Source organism: Plasmodium inui (assembly GCF_000524495.1).
Source record: "Plasmodium inui San Antonio 1 unplaced genomic scaffold supercont1.1, whole genome shotgun sequence".
NCBI classification, from domain to species: Eukaryota; Apicomplexa; class Aconoidasida; order Haemosporida; family Plasmodiidae; genus Plasmodium; species Plasmodium inui.
In genome coordinates this window covers 1,243,334-1,260,296 of record NW_008481835.1, presented here as the reverse complement: position 1 = coordinate 1,260,296, position 16,963 = coordinate 1,243,334, and the positions used below count along the sequence as shown (strand labels likewise).

Here is a 16,963-nt window from a genome sequence, read left to right as displayed (position 1 = left end):
GTTTTAAAATCCCCTTCTATTTTATATACCTCCCTTTTCTTTCTTTTTTCACTATTCCAATTTATTTGAAATTTTGTTTATTGTGCATTTTTCAATTTTTTTTTTTTCACCTCCCTATTTTATAATTCATTTTTATTTTAAGTATCCTTGTGTGAAATTGGTTCACGCAAGTTTGCGTTCTTTTTTTTTTTCCCTTTTTTGCCACGTTTTATTGTTCCTTTCCAAGTTCACACACACACGCTCCTCCTTTGTGATGGTGCATTTCAGTGTTATTTAATCTCCGTCTACCAATGGTTTATTGGTCCTGTATTGCCATTTTATATTCTTTTCCTCTATGCATGCTGCTGACATTTTTAATAAATAGCCATCCAACTTACCGCTGTGGAATTGAATACACCACAATGGATGAACTCCTCCTTTCCCCCTCTTTTTCTTTATTTTTTTTAATTAAACGATAAAAATTGCAACAATTGTTAAAAGATTGGATGGGTCTTTCAATCAAGTAGGCATTCTCTGCAGCTTCGCCTTTTTTGTCGTAAAACCGGTTCGTCCCTTTTTTTGCGGCAGTAAATGGGAAATTGCGTCCGGGGGTTGCACCCTGTGTAGACAGGACTCCGCAAAGGCGCAATCATGATGTAGATAGCGCACAGCAACACCTAGCTACTCATCATTATCTGTTTGATGCCACACCGCGCAATAGCGGGCATCCTTCTTACTTAAATTTAAATGATTTTAAAAGTTTTGCAAAGGGGAAGAACAAAGAGCATCATGGGAGGCAGAAACCCCCGCGCTAGCTATTTCGATGGTGACAAATTAAAAACAAAAAAAAAAAAAAAAGTTACATTTATATAATGCTTATAAATATTAGGTGCACAATGTGCGCACCTACGCCGGCATAGTGGCACAATGATACAGTAGAACAATGGCACAGCTGCCACTGCTGCAACGCTTCTTCACCACCTTCGGGACGCAAAAATGTGACATAAAAAAGGGGCACTGCAAAACGTCGGGGGAGCTCTGAGGGTGGTGTCCTCTTCTGCATCCCCACTCGCAGGATGGGAGCAGCTGCTGACATTCTTCTCTCATGAAGCGTTATCCTGAGCTGATTTTTTTTTTTCTTTTTTTAACCACTCATGAATGAGGGACATAAGCAGGTAATTCTCGGCTCAGCGTCTTATCTCTCTATCCGCACACTTGCCAAAGTTGAAACATGTGTCTAGAGGGAGAAATTATTTTCTTCTTCGTTTCGCCGTGCGCGCATAGCTCCGCCAAATGAGCTGCACACAGAAAGATTCCATTTTGCAAAAATTGCAAAAGGAGAACTGACCCGAGCATATTTCATTCATGAGTGTTTAAAAAACAAGAAGAAATCCACATGGAGGAACACCCCCTTCAGGGAGTTATTCCTTTCAGTAGGATGACAAAAAGGGAGAAACGTATACACACCACGTGGAGAGCATCCTTAAAAACGTCGGAGTGGTAAAATCTGAATGGTTTTTTTTTCTTCCAACAGACCCCCCCCCTCTCCGTCCTTTTTCTCCTTTGTTCACTTCTTAAAGCCCATTTGTTTCATCATGTTCGCCATAGACCCCCCCAAATCGTCCATCTTTGTAAACTCCTTCAAAATGTTTACCATGTTATTTGCGCCGCCCATCTGTCCCATCATGCTTGGATCAATAATGTTGTTCATTTTGCTGAGGAAGTGTTTCTGATTTCGCATTAATGAGTTCATATTATTTTCTCTCAATCCCAATTTCCCCATTTTGGAGACCATATTTTTTAAAAACTTAAACTGTTCCAACAACTCCCGTATATCTTGCAGGCGGGTACCAGACCCTTTGCAGATCCTGAGGCATCTACTATCGTTCAGCGGTTTTACACAATCCAATTCTTCAGTGGTCATAGAATCCATAATAACCATAAATTTTTTTATCTTCTCTATGCCTTCCTTCTCGGTACCTTTACTAATTAGATTGTTCCCAAAACCTGGGATCATCGACATTACTTTACTTAAGCTCCCCATTTTAAAAACATTTTGAAACTGATCGTACATATCTCTAAGTACAAATTTCCCTTTGGACAATCTGTTAATTAACTGTGGCTGTTTTTCAATATCGATTACTTCTTTTAAGGTCGATACCAGACCGTTTATATCTCCTAACCCTAGAAGTCTCGAAACGAAGGATTTGGCTTCAAACTTTTCAAAATCATTAATATGTTCACCTGTACCAATAAATGTAATCGGACATCCAGTTGATGCCACTGCTGATAAAGCCCCTCCTCCCTTCGCATGCCCGTCTATCTTCGTAATAATGATACTTCCTAAAGTAACGGAGTTTTTAAAAGCCATCGCTTGGTCATGACAACTTTGTCCAATATGACTGTCAATGACGAAGACAATTTCTTCTGGCTTGATTGAACTTTCCACCTGCTTCATCTCTTCAAATAATTCACTCTCTTGTTTATGTCTACCAGAACTGTCCACAATGATTAAATCATATTTTTCTTTTAGAAATGCATAGACTCCATCACTTGCGATTTTGACAGGATCTACTTCTGAATAACTCCCATAAAATGGGATCTTCACCTTGGCGGCATTCTGCTTCAGCTGATCAAAAGCCCCGGCTCTAAAAGTGTCTGCACATACTAAAGCCGTTTTGAATCCTTTCTTTTGATAATAATGTGCAAATTTTGTACAGGTCGTTGTTTTCCCACTTCCTTGCAAGCCGACAAACAGAATGACATTTCGACTTCCTTTCTTGGGCACATAAGACTCTTTCTTCCCTTCCAGAAGGTTGATAAGCTCCTCCACCACGTACTGTTGTACTAATCTCTTTTTATTGTTTCCATACAAATCGATATTTTTTTCGATATTTTTTTTTATATTACTTTTTATATCCTTCAGGTAGCTAATGTTTATATCTGCCAAGATCAACGCTCTGATGACTTCCTTTAGGCATTCTTCAATCGCGCTATCGTCCGCCACGGCCGATGTCTGCAGCTTCTGTAGCGCGGAGGTTAGCTGCGTCCCCAGCTCCGTCAACACCATTTTATCGCCTCTAAATGTTCAACGGCAGTAGTATCTAGCACCGTCTGATGATTATTCCCCCGTTTTGTCCTTCGTCTGCCTCTAGGCTTAGGCCGCAGAAAGGGGGAGAGGAGTCCACTTGAATTGGGCCCTGCTCAACTAGGCTTCCACTGCGCAATAAGGGGAAGCCGGACTTGGTCGTGGTGGCAGCGATACTGGAGATGGTACTGATAATGCTGATGCCAGTGAAGTAACCCCTACGTTTGCGGCACAATTGGCCTCCTAAATGTGCATTCAGCGCATCCCTCAGCCGAAGGGTGACTTATGAGGGGCCAATTTCCGGATAAATGGCTAACAAAACAAAGTGGTCTTAAAATGGGGGGAGTAGAGTATACTTCTGGTTACACGAAATCAGGAGGGACGATTTCCAACATGTGCCTGCTCCAGACTTGCTGTGCCGAAACAGAAGGTAAGGTCCCTCAATTGTGCACGCAGATGGAAGTATATTCTGCTCCTCACGTTTATGCGTTTGTATAATTCTTCATGCGTACACAAATAGGTTGCACTACATAAACAGGCTGAAAGAAAAAAAAAAAAAAAATTACACTTTTGCAAAAATAAGGCCAATCGATTTGTTCTTTGTGCCCATTTTCACATTTGGTACTAAAGTACCTTCACAATGGCTTATCATTTTTACATAAAATATTTCGATATAATTTTAATTCCCTTTTTTTTTTTTTCTTTTACGTGCAACTGCTTATCAGGATGTGTGCTTCCGCGGAGGGGAGGGTCGCGCCGTGCGATGTAGGCAAATGTTAACCGCAGTGTATACACCCAAGTGTATACTGAAGCGCTGACCCCAGGAGGTGATATTCCAAACGCGAGAGCCGGCGTGTGTTGCCTTAGTTATGATGCAGCCCCATCCAAAGCATTAATCGCTCACGTAATTACGTGCGCCAGGAAATAGCCCCCTAGAGGATGCACAAATGTCATGTTACGAGGAACAGCACTTCCGGTTTTGTTCCTTCGCCGCGGCCTCTGCCTTTTCCCGTTGGTATAATAAGGCAGACTTCAGGCGTCAATTCATCAAAGATATTTGTACGTTGCGATTTTTAAGTTATTATAGGGAAACCGAAGTGAAGGCCTCGCTTTACCAAAAAAAATATGTTCATTAATTTCTTCTCCCAGGCGTTTTTTTCGGAACGGTGAAAAACTGTCACTTGGAAAAAATCATTTATTGGGTAAAGAAGGAAAAGAGGAAGAACGTAAAATCGTAGAAAAAAAAAAATAATAACTACATGTATTTACGGCAAACAGCCACTCTTATAAGCAATAGCGAGTAAACAGCCCACCATAAGAAGCGACGCTTTAGGGATACACGGTGTAGGCCCAACAAGCTGGGCTGTTGTGAGACCTGTGGATTTGCAGAAAAAAAAAAAATACATGCAACTGCAAAATGACAAAGCACTCTTTTCCTTTTTTTTTTTTTTCATTCCTGCCATTGTCATAAGGTGTTCATAAAAAAAGCGGAGAAATTTTACAACATTGACCTGACCCCCAGCCGATATAGGAGTTCATTTGTACTCATTCACATAATTGAAAACGAACGCATCGCTTTTATCCTAATGTTCTTTTTGTGAGTCCGTTTAAAAAGAACAGGGGGTTATTCAAATGTATAGTGCATTTCCTACTCCGGATAATCTGGGGAGGAAGAAGAAGAAAAAAAAAAAAACCTTCCGTTCTCCATGTAGAAGAGGCTACCTTTTGCATGACGACAAGCAATAGAACAGTTTAGCCATTTTGAAACGGTGCGCCAGATTTTATTTGTAGCAACAGGGTGGACACACCCTATTTCCCCTGTGATGTTTCGCGTCATCGGAATCAACGTACATCTTAAATCCACCCATGTATATCCATATGGGCGCGCTAAATCGTCTCAGATAGGCATTGTGCTTTATCTGCAGCTTGTGCAACAGACTTTTTCTCGCCGTGTTTTACACAGACCCGTGGCAGACACATCGGCTACGATGTTTTGTATACTTCAAAAAGGAAAGAAGAAAAAAAATCTCTTTTTTTTAAGCGTATTGGCAATTTTGTACAACTACCCTCCTCCCACTTAATGATCATGATAAGTTCCCCCAGCTGTGACGTGACAGTAGGTATGGAAAGATGCCCACTGCGGCTTATTAGGCGGTGCATGCGGGGATACCCATATGACTAAATTGGAGCTCGTGATCTCTCCTTTTAGGGGGTGCCGCATGCACAGCGTTCTACCGAGTGACCACTGCCATTCCCAACTGATCGTTTGACATTTCCAGTGGCAGGGGGAATTTCTCCTTCCATGCTCACTTCGTCTAACTTTATTCCCCTTTTATGCCTTCCCTCTGTTCAGGACTGAACGGGCTGAGAAGCAAAAGCCTCGACGAAATCGCAGAAATCGTTAAGAGGGCCAAGGAAACCAAGGAAGCCCAGCTACGAGATTTAGACAACTTCAAAGAGAAACAAAACCTAAATGTGTTGAAAGCCTTTGCAGAGAACCAGGCACATTGTCTCAACATATGCAAGGAAAATTTATACAATCGACTTGAGCAGGACTTGTACCTGTACCAGAATGTGAGCGCGAAAAATAATTCCAATTTTAACGAGAGGAAAAAAAAAAAATTAGAGAAGTTTTATCAAGACATGGAGCAACGGTTGTGTTTCCGTGCATGTTCTATAAGGTGCCGCCACTTTCTGCAGGACAGGGACTGAAAGAGAACGGGGGGGAAGAGTCTCATCGCAAAGGCGACAAGGAATGAAAGAGAGGGAAGGATGGGAATAAACGGAAGAAGTGAGAAAAAGGGGACGAAGGGGAAGAACTGGACGAAAGCGCAGAAGTGCAAACAGGGGAAATAAAGAAGAGTCTACCTCTTCAGTCGCCGTGTCAATATTTCCCTCATAACAGTCCTTTCTTCCCTAGCCAGCACACCGAGTTTGCCACTCCCCAAGAACACCCCTTTTGAATATCCCCCTTTTTTCATACTCCGAATCGCCCAACATGGAAGACGCAGACAGGAGGAGCCAAATTTTACTAGCGTACGGGTCCCAGTACGGCACTGCGTACGATTGCTGCAGAATCATTTTGTACGAATTGTATCGAAGCTTCCACATGGACTTCTTATGCCTGAATGACGTCAATTTGATGAGCTTTCACAGGTACGAAAATGTCATTATCATTGTTAGTACAACAGGGTATGGCTTCTACACACATAACATGTCCAAGTTCTGGATAGCTATGCATAGGGCTAAGGTAAGGTTTCACGAAGGTACATATTTTCATTTGTTCGGATTGGGTGACAGTTCATATGATAACTACAACATAGTGGCCAAGAAATTAAAGAAAAAATTAAAATCGCTTAATGCAAATGTTATAAATTACAATTTAGGGAATTATCAACACCCATCTATGCATTTTTCAAACTTTACCATTTGGAAAAATAATGTCTACCGATTTCTGATGAGGAGATATGCCCCCTTTGAGTTAAATGAGGACGTCCCTCTGTTGTACTCCATCAGGAAGGTACCTCCCTTAGCAAGTGTGGTGGACACCCACGACGAGGGGGAAAAAAAGGGAAAATATAACCACAGCAATGCGGGGGGCCATTATAACCACACTACTGAGACAGAATACATAAGGGAGATTCACCCCAAGGGGGAACAACAAATCGGAAGGGACTCACCCAAAAGGGAGGAAAAACACATGGAACACACCAATAATCTGCATAGTGGCGCTCCCGGAATTGGCGACTTCCATCCGGATGAACACTTTTGTACACTGTTAAAACTTTCCAAATTTGAAATTTTAAAAAATGAAAGGTGCACAGATAGGTCCCACTTCCAAGATGTAAGGTGCATCGACCTGGTGGCACCACCCTCTCTGTCCTTCAATGTGAGCAGCTTGTTAAATGTGCACCCATTTTTAAACGAGGACAAAACGAAAGAGGTATTGAAGATGTTAAAAATTGACTATGATGAATATGTTGTTGTTCAGCAGAACTACTCGGAGGATAAAAGAAGTATCACAGATAGCCTTCCGATTAACAAAAGGATAAAGGTACTCCACCTATTTATGTACTTCCTAGATTTAAGCAAAATGGTTGCCCCCTTTTTTTTCACCTATCTAAGTAAAAGAACGACGAGCGAAATGCACAGGAAGAAATTCCTACAGTTGGCAAATACAGACCAAATTGCCGATTATTTTTCCTACATATATCAAGACAAGAGATCCTACTACGACATCTTATGCGATTTTTACACTTACATACAAGTCGATGTGACCTTTCTCGTGAACACTCTTCCGAACATTCAGCACAGATCCTATTCGATAATGAACCCAATGGAATACTACAACTATGTAAAAATGAAATTTAACCCATATCATCTGTACCTGCATCGTGTTAACCCCGTTTTTTTGTCCCTACTATCCTTTTTAAAGATCCATTTTTACACAAAGGGGAATGGAGGAGCCGGAAATATTTTCGCTCAGTACACGGCGGAAATGTGGACGAGTCGTACCTTGAAATTTGTAAACTTCATGAGGAACAAATTAAGAAACCGCAGGACGAACATAATCGAGTTATTGGTTAGTCTTTACCATGTTGAAATAAACAAAAATAAAAAGTTGGTGGGTCTCTGTTCAGATTATTTAGTTAACTCCAAAGAAGGATCTTTTATTTACGCTCAAATTCAGGATAGTCTCCTATGGTTTAATAAAAATGTCCTCAACTTAGCCTACCGAATTGTTTATATTTCTACCGGCTCGTCGTTTAGTAGCTTCGTGGGCGTTATCAGATACCGCCACGATCTGCACATGAAGCGGAAGTCTACAGATAGGGGAGGAAAGGAAAAGGAGCAGAATCGACTCGCCGCTCCCGTTCTAAAAGATTTTCTCTTCCTTGGACTTCGCAACAGGCTGCATGACTTTTACTTCGAAGACCTTCTTCGAGCGGTTACTTATTTCAACTACATTTTTATGGCCTTCTCGAGGGACCCAAACGACAATTTTGCTTTTCTTAACGAGGAGGTGGAACTGAATTGCGCACCTAGTCCTATTAGCGGCGGGATCAGCGGCCGGGTTAGTGGTGGTATGAACGGTAGCACTGGTCATCACTGTGACGATGGCTATCGAGGCCGCTGTCACCCCCAAATCCACTACGGACATGTAAAACAGCTGCTAAGCGAGAAGAAAAAAAAAATATACGTGACTGACATCGTGCTGGCCATGCAAGACTGCATCTACGACCTCCTGACGCAGCCGGACACGATATTCCTCGTATCGGGAAAATCACGCCCCTTCGCGCAGAACCTCATCAAAGCCTTCGGGAACATCATCAAGCGGAAGGAGCCGCATAGAACCGAGGAGCACATTCATTCCTTTTTAAGACAAAAAGTGGACGATTTTTCGATAATAGTGGAATCATGGTACTGATTCCTTCAAGAAGAAGGGAGGCACTGCGGATTGGGCGCCGAAGCGTGCCTCAACCGGGTCCGACGCGCAAAGAACGGTTTGTTAACTCGTTACAAAAATAGGACTGCGCGCAAACAACGGCTTTTTAACGCCTTACATAAATAGGGCTGCGGCCGTTTGTACACAACAAGAAAAAAAAAAAAATGAAATGAAAAAACAGAAACGTGGAGCGGGGCAGGAGGTGCCATCCTGGATGGCGTTAAAAAAACAATGAGGGGGAACTCTCTACCACGCGCTTCTTTTGATAAATTCTTAAAGCGTCGCGTGGACTAGTATGGGGAATTAACAAATAAAGTGCCGATCGCGTCGCGGCAAATGGCAAGACGCATACATAACACACATACGAAACATCAGAGTCAATGCAATTGCAACAACATATAAGGAGCATGAAACAAATGCGTACACATTTTGCACCCGTCTTTATATCACCATGCCCCTTTTATTACCCCCGTCAATTTCTCTCATATGTATATGCATATCTACATCTATATATATCCCTATCTCTGGTTCTCTTTTTTTTTTTTTTGTTAAAAAAGGGTACACAACACTTGGCACTAATAAATCACGCATGCATATTTGAAATAAATGTTGTCGTAAAAAATCTAATCGCACCCTTCACAGCATGTATATAAAAAGGTGCACAAATTTAATCTCGTGGATTTTTTTTCTTTTTTTTTTTTTTGTTGAGAGACAAACTAACCATACGTGGGCAAAGATTTGCAGAATTTTTCAAACTTTTGTACTGTCCACGCTCGCACCTCTTGGGGCTGCTTCCGCTCACTCGCCTTAAAAATAATAATTTAAAAAAAAAAAAAAAGGTGACAACCAGGCTCAAAGGCGAAAAGTCTGGGTTCTCCCTTTTCCCCTAAAAGCTTCTGCACTTCGCCGGAGGGCGCAACTTTGCCAGTGTGACACGATTAACGATTCGGCTAAACAAGCGTGTGGTGGCTAGAAGGGTGGAACTATGTAAACAAAGAAGCCGGATTCATTCCCTGCTCACAAGGGACTTTCGCACAGTTCGCACCTCGTCCGTTCGGACGTATTTTCATACGTACACATGTTGCACCTCTTGAACTTATTTTTCTTCTTAATGGTGTAGGTGACGTTACTTTCAGGGACGTTTAAGTACGACATGTTGTTTAGAGAGTGCGTTGGGTGGTAGAACTGATTGTCGATGTTCTTGTTTGGGTTTTTTTTCTTCTCTTTCTCCGACTTTGTTTTACTACTCATATTATTGACATTGGAAATATTACTACTGCTTTGGTTGCTTTTTTCATTTTTGTTATCCACGGGGGATAATGGAAGTAGGGACGGAAATTCATGAGGACTAAACGTTTTTAGAATATCACGACTCTTTTTACTTTTAGCTGCACTTGTCTTCTCCTTCGACGTTGACTTAGACTTCTTGTCCTTCTCCGCCCCTTCCCCACTGTCCCTGCTTTTGCTTTTCCTGTTCTTGGATGAATTATGGTCTACATTGATTCCGGCTAGTAGCGGATAATTCGCAAAATTAAAATCTGGAGTGCTGCCACTATTGTTGATTTTATTTTCAACCGTGGAGTTCTGTTCAAATTCTTTTTTTTTTTTCAAACTGTTGGTTAGCACCTGACTGTTTGCAGCTTTCCCTGTCTCCACGGCACGGTTTGAGGTTGTGCTACGGTTCGTCGTTGTGGCGTTGTTCATGCTAGGGGCATTTTCCTTTGTTGTCTTCTTCTTCTTAGAAGTACTACTCTTTGGTGGTGCCTGAATAATCTCTTCCTCCTTCTGCTCTGGAAGCGGAGGGAACTCCAAGTCGATGTTCATTCTGGTCGAGTTTGAAAATAGCTCTCTGTTTTTATCAACCTTATTTTTGTACGACGTGGACGGTAGAGAAGTCTTATTTCCTGCAGCTATTGTGCTTTTCCCGATGCTACTTGCAGTGTTAACTGTACCATTCCTCGCCATGTTACTTGCCCTGGTTAGGCTGCTATTGCTGGAAGTTTTGCCTATACCGCCACCCTCACTTCGTTCCATCACCCATTCGGATCTGTCCTTTAGCGTGGGGAACTCCTCCACCGCTTTGGGTAAGCTACATGGGGTGGTGGAAGAGATTATGCTGCTCACGTAGAAATAAATAAAGTACAGTTCATTGACCTTGGTACTTTTTATTATATTTAGGAATCGGTTTCTAAGCGAAAGGGAGACATCGTACAGGTTTGCATTCATTCTAGTATCCTTGATGGTTTCCACGTGGTGTTTTATTCCGTCCTGCAATAGCTTGTCGCGTTTCGAGTGACCATCACCACGCTGGTCGCGATGGTACTGATGATCCCCCTTGTCAGCGTGCTCACTGCGTATTTTGCGTAGAATCACCTCTATGTCTTTCCTAATTCGATAGTATTCCGGGCCTGTAGACAAGCACTCCTCCAGAGCCTTGGCGTTGACAAAGGAACTGAGATTTTTGGAGATATTTGTGAGAGAAGCCAAGTCGACCTCGTTGGAGATCCTCTTAACAATTTTCTTCTTGTTTTCACTAGAGATGTTAATAAATTTATTTATACAGGGATCCTTCATATACGCTGAAAAGTAGTTACTCAGAAAAAGGTAAAAGAAGGAAACCAAGTTTAAGTTGGGTTCTACATAGTACAGCAAATCTAAGACCACTTTTTTCGACACATCCCATTTTTTATCATACAAATTATTTATTATGCTGCTGTTTGGGTTCTTCTTCTTCATGGTCTTTTTAATTAATTGGTTAATATCTTCCATGTCGTCCAATTCGTTGCTACTGCGGATGTTAATTGCATCGAGCAAGGTATTCCCATTTCGCACTTCCCTCTTTCTTCTTTCGCTTTGCTGTGCAGATAACGCTATTAGAATGCTACTACTTCTGTTGTTACTACTGCTATGGACAGCACTTGGGTTGCTTTTTAACGTACTTGACTTGGAAGCTCCCCCATTGTACGCGTCCCGCTCGGAGATACTGTCCCCTTGCTTTTTCCCTTTCTTTGTTGCTTTCTCTACCCGATCGTACGTCTCATTGCAGAGGTGTGAAATGTTCCGCACTAGGAAACACACCTTATCAAATCCATGCTTATCAATTTTAAAAAATAAAGAGATCAAATATAAGAAGCCGTATTTGGTTAGTTCGATGGGACCACAACTGGCTTCCGCCTCTATGCGCTTCTTCATTTGCGTCATTTCGTGCGAGCACAGGTAAATATGCTTCATTTTATCGCTATCCACGCTGTTAGGGGGGCAGCCATTGATTCCGTTATTTGTGCCACCCCTAGCACCGCGCCCTGCGCTAGAAGTAGAAGTGGCCGTCGCCGTCGCCGCGAGTCTGACTAATTCAATCACCTTCTCAGGGCGCACATGCCTTGACTTCATGAAGAGATAAAAAAAGGAATAGTACAAAATGAAGGACCTATTAATTATGATGTTAAAAAAGAGGTACAAATAATTTTTTTCCAAGTCTTCCTTATTATAAGATAAGTAATCTATTTTCTCCACTATATAATCAAAGAATAATTTGAAATGAAAGAAGTTGTTTCGATCCTGTGGGGAGAAGTCCTCTTCAATTATCTTCTTATTCAGCTGTACTATCTCCTCCTGTGTAAAATACAATTCTGATCTTTTACTCGACAGAGTTTCGAATATCCTCAAAATGATCTCCATGTCTCTTTTGGCCATGTATAGGAAAAAGATTTTTTCGTTGCTTCCAAAATATTTTAAAAAATCTTTCACTTTACACTCGATGAAATAGTCAAAGTACCATGAGTCTTGGAAACTTTTAAAATTGTATATGCACTTGTGTCTGTTCAGGTCAAACGGTTCTTTGCTCTCTCCAGAGGGGTCGTCCTCGTCGAGGTGATGGTTGTGCATGCTGTTGGCCCCTGTGTGGTTACTGCTCGACCCCGTGTGGTAACTGCTGGCCCCAGTGTTGTAGTTGCTGGCCCCCGTGTTGTAACTGCTCGCCCCGTTGTGTGCACTACTTCTTATCTCATTGTACGAAGCCCCCGCGATGGAAAAAGTTATCTTATTCTTCTTGTTGTTCCCTTTCTCCTCATGCTTCTCTGCAAGGTGGAAGCACAAGTCGATCTTATTGTCAAAGACGACGAAGATGCACTGCTCGTACAAGCAGGGGTGATGCTTCTTCTTGTAGTGCTCAAACAGATTTTCGTAGTTTCTGTAGACCTACAAAAGGTGGTAAGCGTGCAAGAGATGATGCGTGGACAAATGATTAAAAGGGCACAAAAGGGGGTGCGCGTTCACAAATGGGGATCCGCGTGCAAAAAATGTAACGCGCGTGCAAAAAATGTAACGCGCAAAGCGCGAATGGCTCCCCTGTAGCGCCCTTACGTGCATGTGCAGCTGGTCATAGTAGACGACGTCCTCCTCGGAGTCGGCCTTGGGCGCTTCCTTGCTGTCGCTGGGCCTCTTATTAAAGCAGAATTTGCAAAAAAAGTGGTATTTATTAATGTGATTCATGAACGTATCAAAATCGTAGAGATAAAATCCGCAGAGGTGGCAACAAATGTGCCTTATTTTAAATTTATTCTCCGCAATCTTCTCTCCATTTTCAACGTGCATTTTTATAAACCTTTTAAAAAATATATTATACTCGAAGAGGAAAATATTGTCACTGTTTCCAACACAGATATCACAATAAGTCTTGCCATGCTCATTCATGTGTCTGCACAAATCGTTTAATCTTCTGTGGCAGTAATTTTTCAAAGAATTGATATGATTTATGTTGTCGAGATTGGTAAAGCACGTTTTGGTAAATAGATCCACAGCACGGAAATAGTCATCGGATAGCTCCGACTCTGCATCCTTTATGCGAAATAATTTCTTCCCATACTGTTGATATTTGTCATATATTGAGTCGTTTTTTTTTCGCAAAATGTCCCTTTCGTTATTTATGTAAATTCGTTCAAAGTACTTATCTGTGCCATGATTCTGTTTAAATTTTTCCACCTTTTTACTTAAGATTTGGGTCCAATAATCGATACAAGGAGAGAGCAGACAGACGTAACTTGTCAACAGGGTTGACAAACTGTAAATGTAAAAATATTCGAAGAACACCTTCTTTTCTGTGTCTACAAATATTTTTGCATAGAATGCATACCTCTTTTCCGTGTTCACTCCTGCGTTCAAGAGGTATCTTATTTTTTCTCTTTTCCTTTTAATATACTTTTCGTAATAAAAAAACAAATACAAGTTTTCACCTTTTTTGGCTGCACTGTTATTTCCTTCATTGGTATTATTGTCGACGTTTTTTTTTAAAATATTTCGTAAAATTATGATGTCGTCATAGTGGGATGAGAACACCTTCTTGATATCATTCTTCGTCATACAGTTTATTTGTTCTTTATTGGGAAGGTATCCATCCATCCCTTTTTCTGTAACGGAAGATGAGTTTCTTCCCTTTTGGCTTTCCACCTTTGGGGGAGCTTGGGCTAGGTTCACTGCGGGGATCTCCCCCATAGATTCTTCTTCTTCCACCCCTTCGTGTGCACATCGAGCGCCCGTGTTGAGTGAAATAATACTACGTGTGGAATCAGTCAAGGGGGACGCGCCTCCCTGTGCCTTCTTCCCTGTGGAGTCCTCCCTTTTGTGGTAGCCATTCCCATTCAGATCAGCAAACTGAGATAACTCGTAACTGACGTATTGCTCCGGATCGTCCTGTTCAAGAAGAGTGTGCAATAGATTCTCATACGTAAAATACGTATAGAAATTATTTAAACAAAAAAATATGTACCCATTTCTTTCTTTACAAAACGGGCATTTCATTGTATCCTTATCGAATTCATAGTTATATTTTTCGTCCTTTCCATCCCTTCGTTTGTCACTCGTCGGTCTGCTGATGTAAACAAATGACCCTCGTGCTGCTGCTGCTGCTCCTGCGCCTCCTCCTGGGCCTGCCCTCCCCCCTCGGTACTCATCGGGGTACCCATAGTTATTTCTATTTCCCACACGACTACGACTATTTACATAATTCGCGTACGCACTATTGGTGCTGGTGGTGTTGTCACGAGGGACGTTTGTCCCTCTTGTATCCTCCTCATCCTCATCCTTCTCCTTCTTTTGCATATACAAGAGACGATAAAAACATAGAAAGCAATATGTATGATTGCATTCTTGTATGCACACAAATTTTATTAGCTCGAAACATAGACTACATTCGATGAATTTGAAATCTAGTTCCACTTTTTTCAAATCAGAGTTGCTTATTTTGTATTCGTCTTCCTTCATTTCTGACAAGGAATAATTTTCGTTTTTTTCCTTCTCCCTGATTATTTTTTCCACCTCTTTTTTTACAATTTTGTTCCCATTCTTTTTTATATTGTCAATTAAGCTGTTATATATGATTAAGTTGTGTTCTATCCTTAGTATGTCCGCGTCACAATAACTAAATAATTTCCTGATGTGATAAGAGATGTTAACGTACATGGATTTGTCTCCCTGAGCGTTTTTTTCATCATAGCATTTCGCAGATTCGTGTTTGCTCTTACCGTTCACGGCGGCGTTGCAACCTCTATACATTTTTTTCGCCAATTGAATGTGCAATCGGGGGTGTCGACGGGATGGCCTCGGGATGGTCTTGGGATGGCGAAGAATATACCGATGAATGTGCCGATGAATTTCCTGATGAATATCTTCAAATATCCGCACAACGCCGTCTCACCACGCGCGCATCTTACTGCTGGGGAATCCCTTTGGGGGCAGAAAAAAAAGACGATTCACAAGTTCGTAGCTATTTTGCTACTTTAAAGCGTGATCCTTCCTTCCCGCACTGGTATATAAGCTGCTCTCCACGGGGATTACTTTCGCCAAGGGAAAGTAAACTCCCCCGCAGGTGTCCTCGTACAAGCGCACTTAAACATATGCATACGAACTTTTACGCATATGTGACACACACGGTTTCGTGTTCTGCGGGTGTGCTTCTACGTTCAGCGTGATCGCATTGCCTTGAGCTGGCAATTTTACGAAGGTAGTTTTTGGTTTCTTTTTTTCTCCTTTGAATTCTCCAACTATTTGGTCACCCGAACAGGCCTTTATTCTTCTAATTCACCATTGCCCGAGGGGGATAGAACGTTCGGAGTTTAATCCCGTTCGCGTGGAGATATACGTATTGGATGTGCCTAGGTATGTAGCTACTTGTGTGACACATTAATGCGTGGGTTTATTAGTCAGTTAATGCGTATGTTTCGTAAATCCCCCCAACCCCCGGCACTATGGGTACTTGTCGTGAATCCTCGATATTCTGGCTCCTTATGCCATTTCGACAGTAAGCACAATGCATATGCAGCGCGAGGGCAGTTTATGCATACGTACATATACATACGTAGTACATATATATATGTATATATCTTCAAATATATATACATATAATTACGCGGATGGTCATCATATATACCTCCTCTTTTTTTTTTATTCCGTTCCCGCAAACAATTCGGTACGTAATATGTTCATTTTCCTCTGTCACCAATCAGGAAAAAAAAAATAAAAGAAATAAAAATGAAAAAAATAAAAAGAAAAAAAAAAGAACACGCTTGCCCCAAACCCTAACCCCAAAGAGTACCTCATCGAATGAAACCAAACGTATGATTACTTAGGCCAATATAAATACTTACAATACCCTCTATTTTTGTCCGTCCTCGTAGCCGTGAAATCCTTTTAAGAATCAAAAATATCGCGTTCCGCAACGAGGAGGTACCTACGTATATACATATATTAGATGCGTATACGCATATGCCTTACCCCACGTAAACGCATGTATAGACATTAGGCATATTTCTTGCCCGACCCAGCTCTTCCCGCCCTTATGTGTACCATTTTGCTTCCTGCGCATGTTCCAAGCAGATTCTTCCTTCCTTTCTTTCCTTCCTTTTCTTCCTTTTCATTTTGGTATTCACGTCAACGTTCTCTGTGGTCCCCCCAGCTGAAATGAAAAAATTTGTAAACTATGAAGAAACAATTTCTACATGTTAATTCTGCGAATGGGCATATTTTCCTGCGTACACCTCAGGGCAAATGTTCCTTTCAGCGAATTCTCTATTGATGCAAAGATCGCCTGCGTGTATTTTGCGTGTATTTCTATTTTTGCCTATTTCGACAGCGACATTCCAAGTGAGAAGAAGGGCTTACACACAGGGCCCTACGGAAATAATTTTCTTTTCACAATTTGGGGTAAAAGCCAATTGCAGAGGATGCCAATTAGTGCGCATAAAGCGAGTGGGGAAAGAACGTTCATATCACCATGCGCACGTTCGCTTCATGGGAATATAGATTAAAAACGTAAAAAAAGGTTAGGACGTGGTTGGTTTGGATGCAACGCATAGCGTGACAACTTTGGTGAAACCCAAAATTAAGGGAAAAAATATATAACAGCACAAACACTTTTTTATAGGGGCGGGGGATATGAACGGTTGGCTCTTCAGAGA

At 41.6% G+C, this 16,963-nt stretch overlaps 4 protein-coding genes across 4 annotated transcripts; 2 read left to right on the top strand and 2 right to left on the bottom strand.

Moving 5' to 3' along the window:
• Window positions 1-1,546: 1,546 nt before the first annotated feature.
• C922_00289 (signal recognition particle subunit SRP54) lies at window positions 1,547-3,049 on the bottom strand (the record flags this gene model as incomplete). Its single annotated transcript, XM_008815906.1, has 1 exon — window positions 1,547-3,049. The coding sequence occupies one exon, from the start codon at window positions 3,047-3,049 to the stop codon at window positions 1,547-1,549; it is 1,503 nt and encodes a 500-aa protein (XP_008814128.1).
• Window positions 3,050-5,147: 2,098 nt separating this feature from the next.
• Window positions 5,148-5,779, top strand: C922_00288 (hypothetical protein; the record flags this gene model as incomplete). Its single annotated transcript, XM_008815905.1, has 2 exons — window positions 5,148-5,187; window positions 5,421-5,779. The coding sequence occupies 2 exons, from the start codon at window positions 5,148-5,150 to the stop codon at window positions 5,777-5,779; spliced, it is 399 nt and encodes a 132-aa protein (XP_008814127.1).
• Window positions 5,780-6,065: 286 nt separating this feature from the next.
• On the top strand, window positions 6,066-8,495 carry C922_00287 (hypothetical protein; the record flags this gene model as incomplete). The annotated part of the gene is made up of 1 exon (XM_008815904.1): window positions 6,066-8,495. The coding sequence occupies one exon, from the start codon at window positions 6,066-6,068 to the stop codon at window positions 8,493-8,495; it is 2,430 nt and encodes an 809-aa protein (XP_008814126.1).
• A 1,035-nt stretch (window positions 8,496-9,530) lies between these two features.
• Window positions 9,531-15,062, bottom strand: C922_00286 (hypothetical protein; the record flags this gene model as incomplete). Its single annotated transcript, XM_008815903.1, has 2 exons — window positions 9,531-12,710; window positions 12,876-15,062. The coding sequence occupies 2 exons, from the start codon at window positions 15,060-15,062 to the stop codon at window positions 9,531-9,533; spliced, it is 5,367 nt and encodes a 1,788-aa protein (XP_008814125.1).
• Between the last annotated feature and the right edge of the window lie 1,901 nt (window positions 15,063-16,963).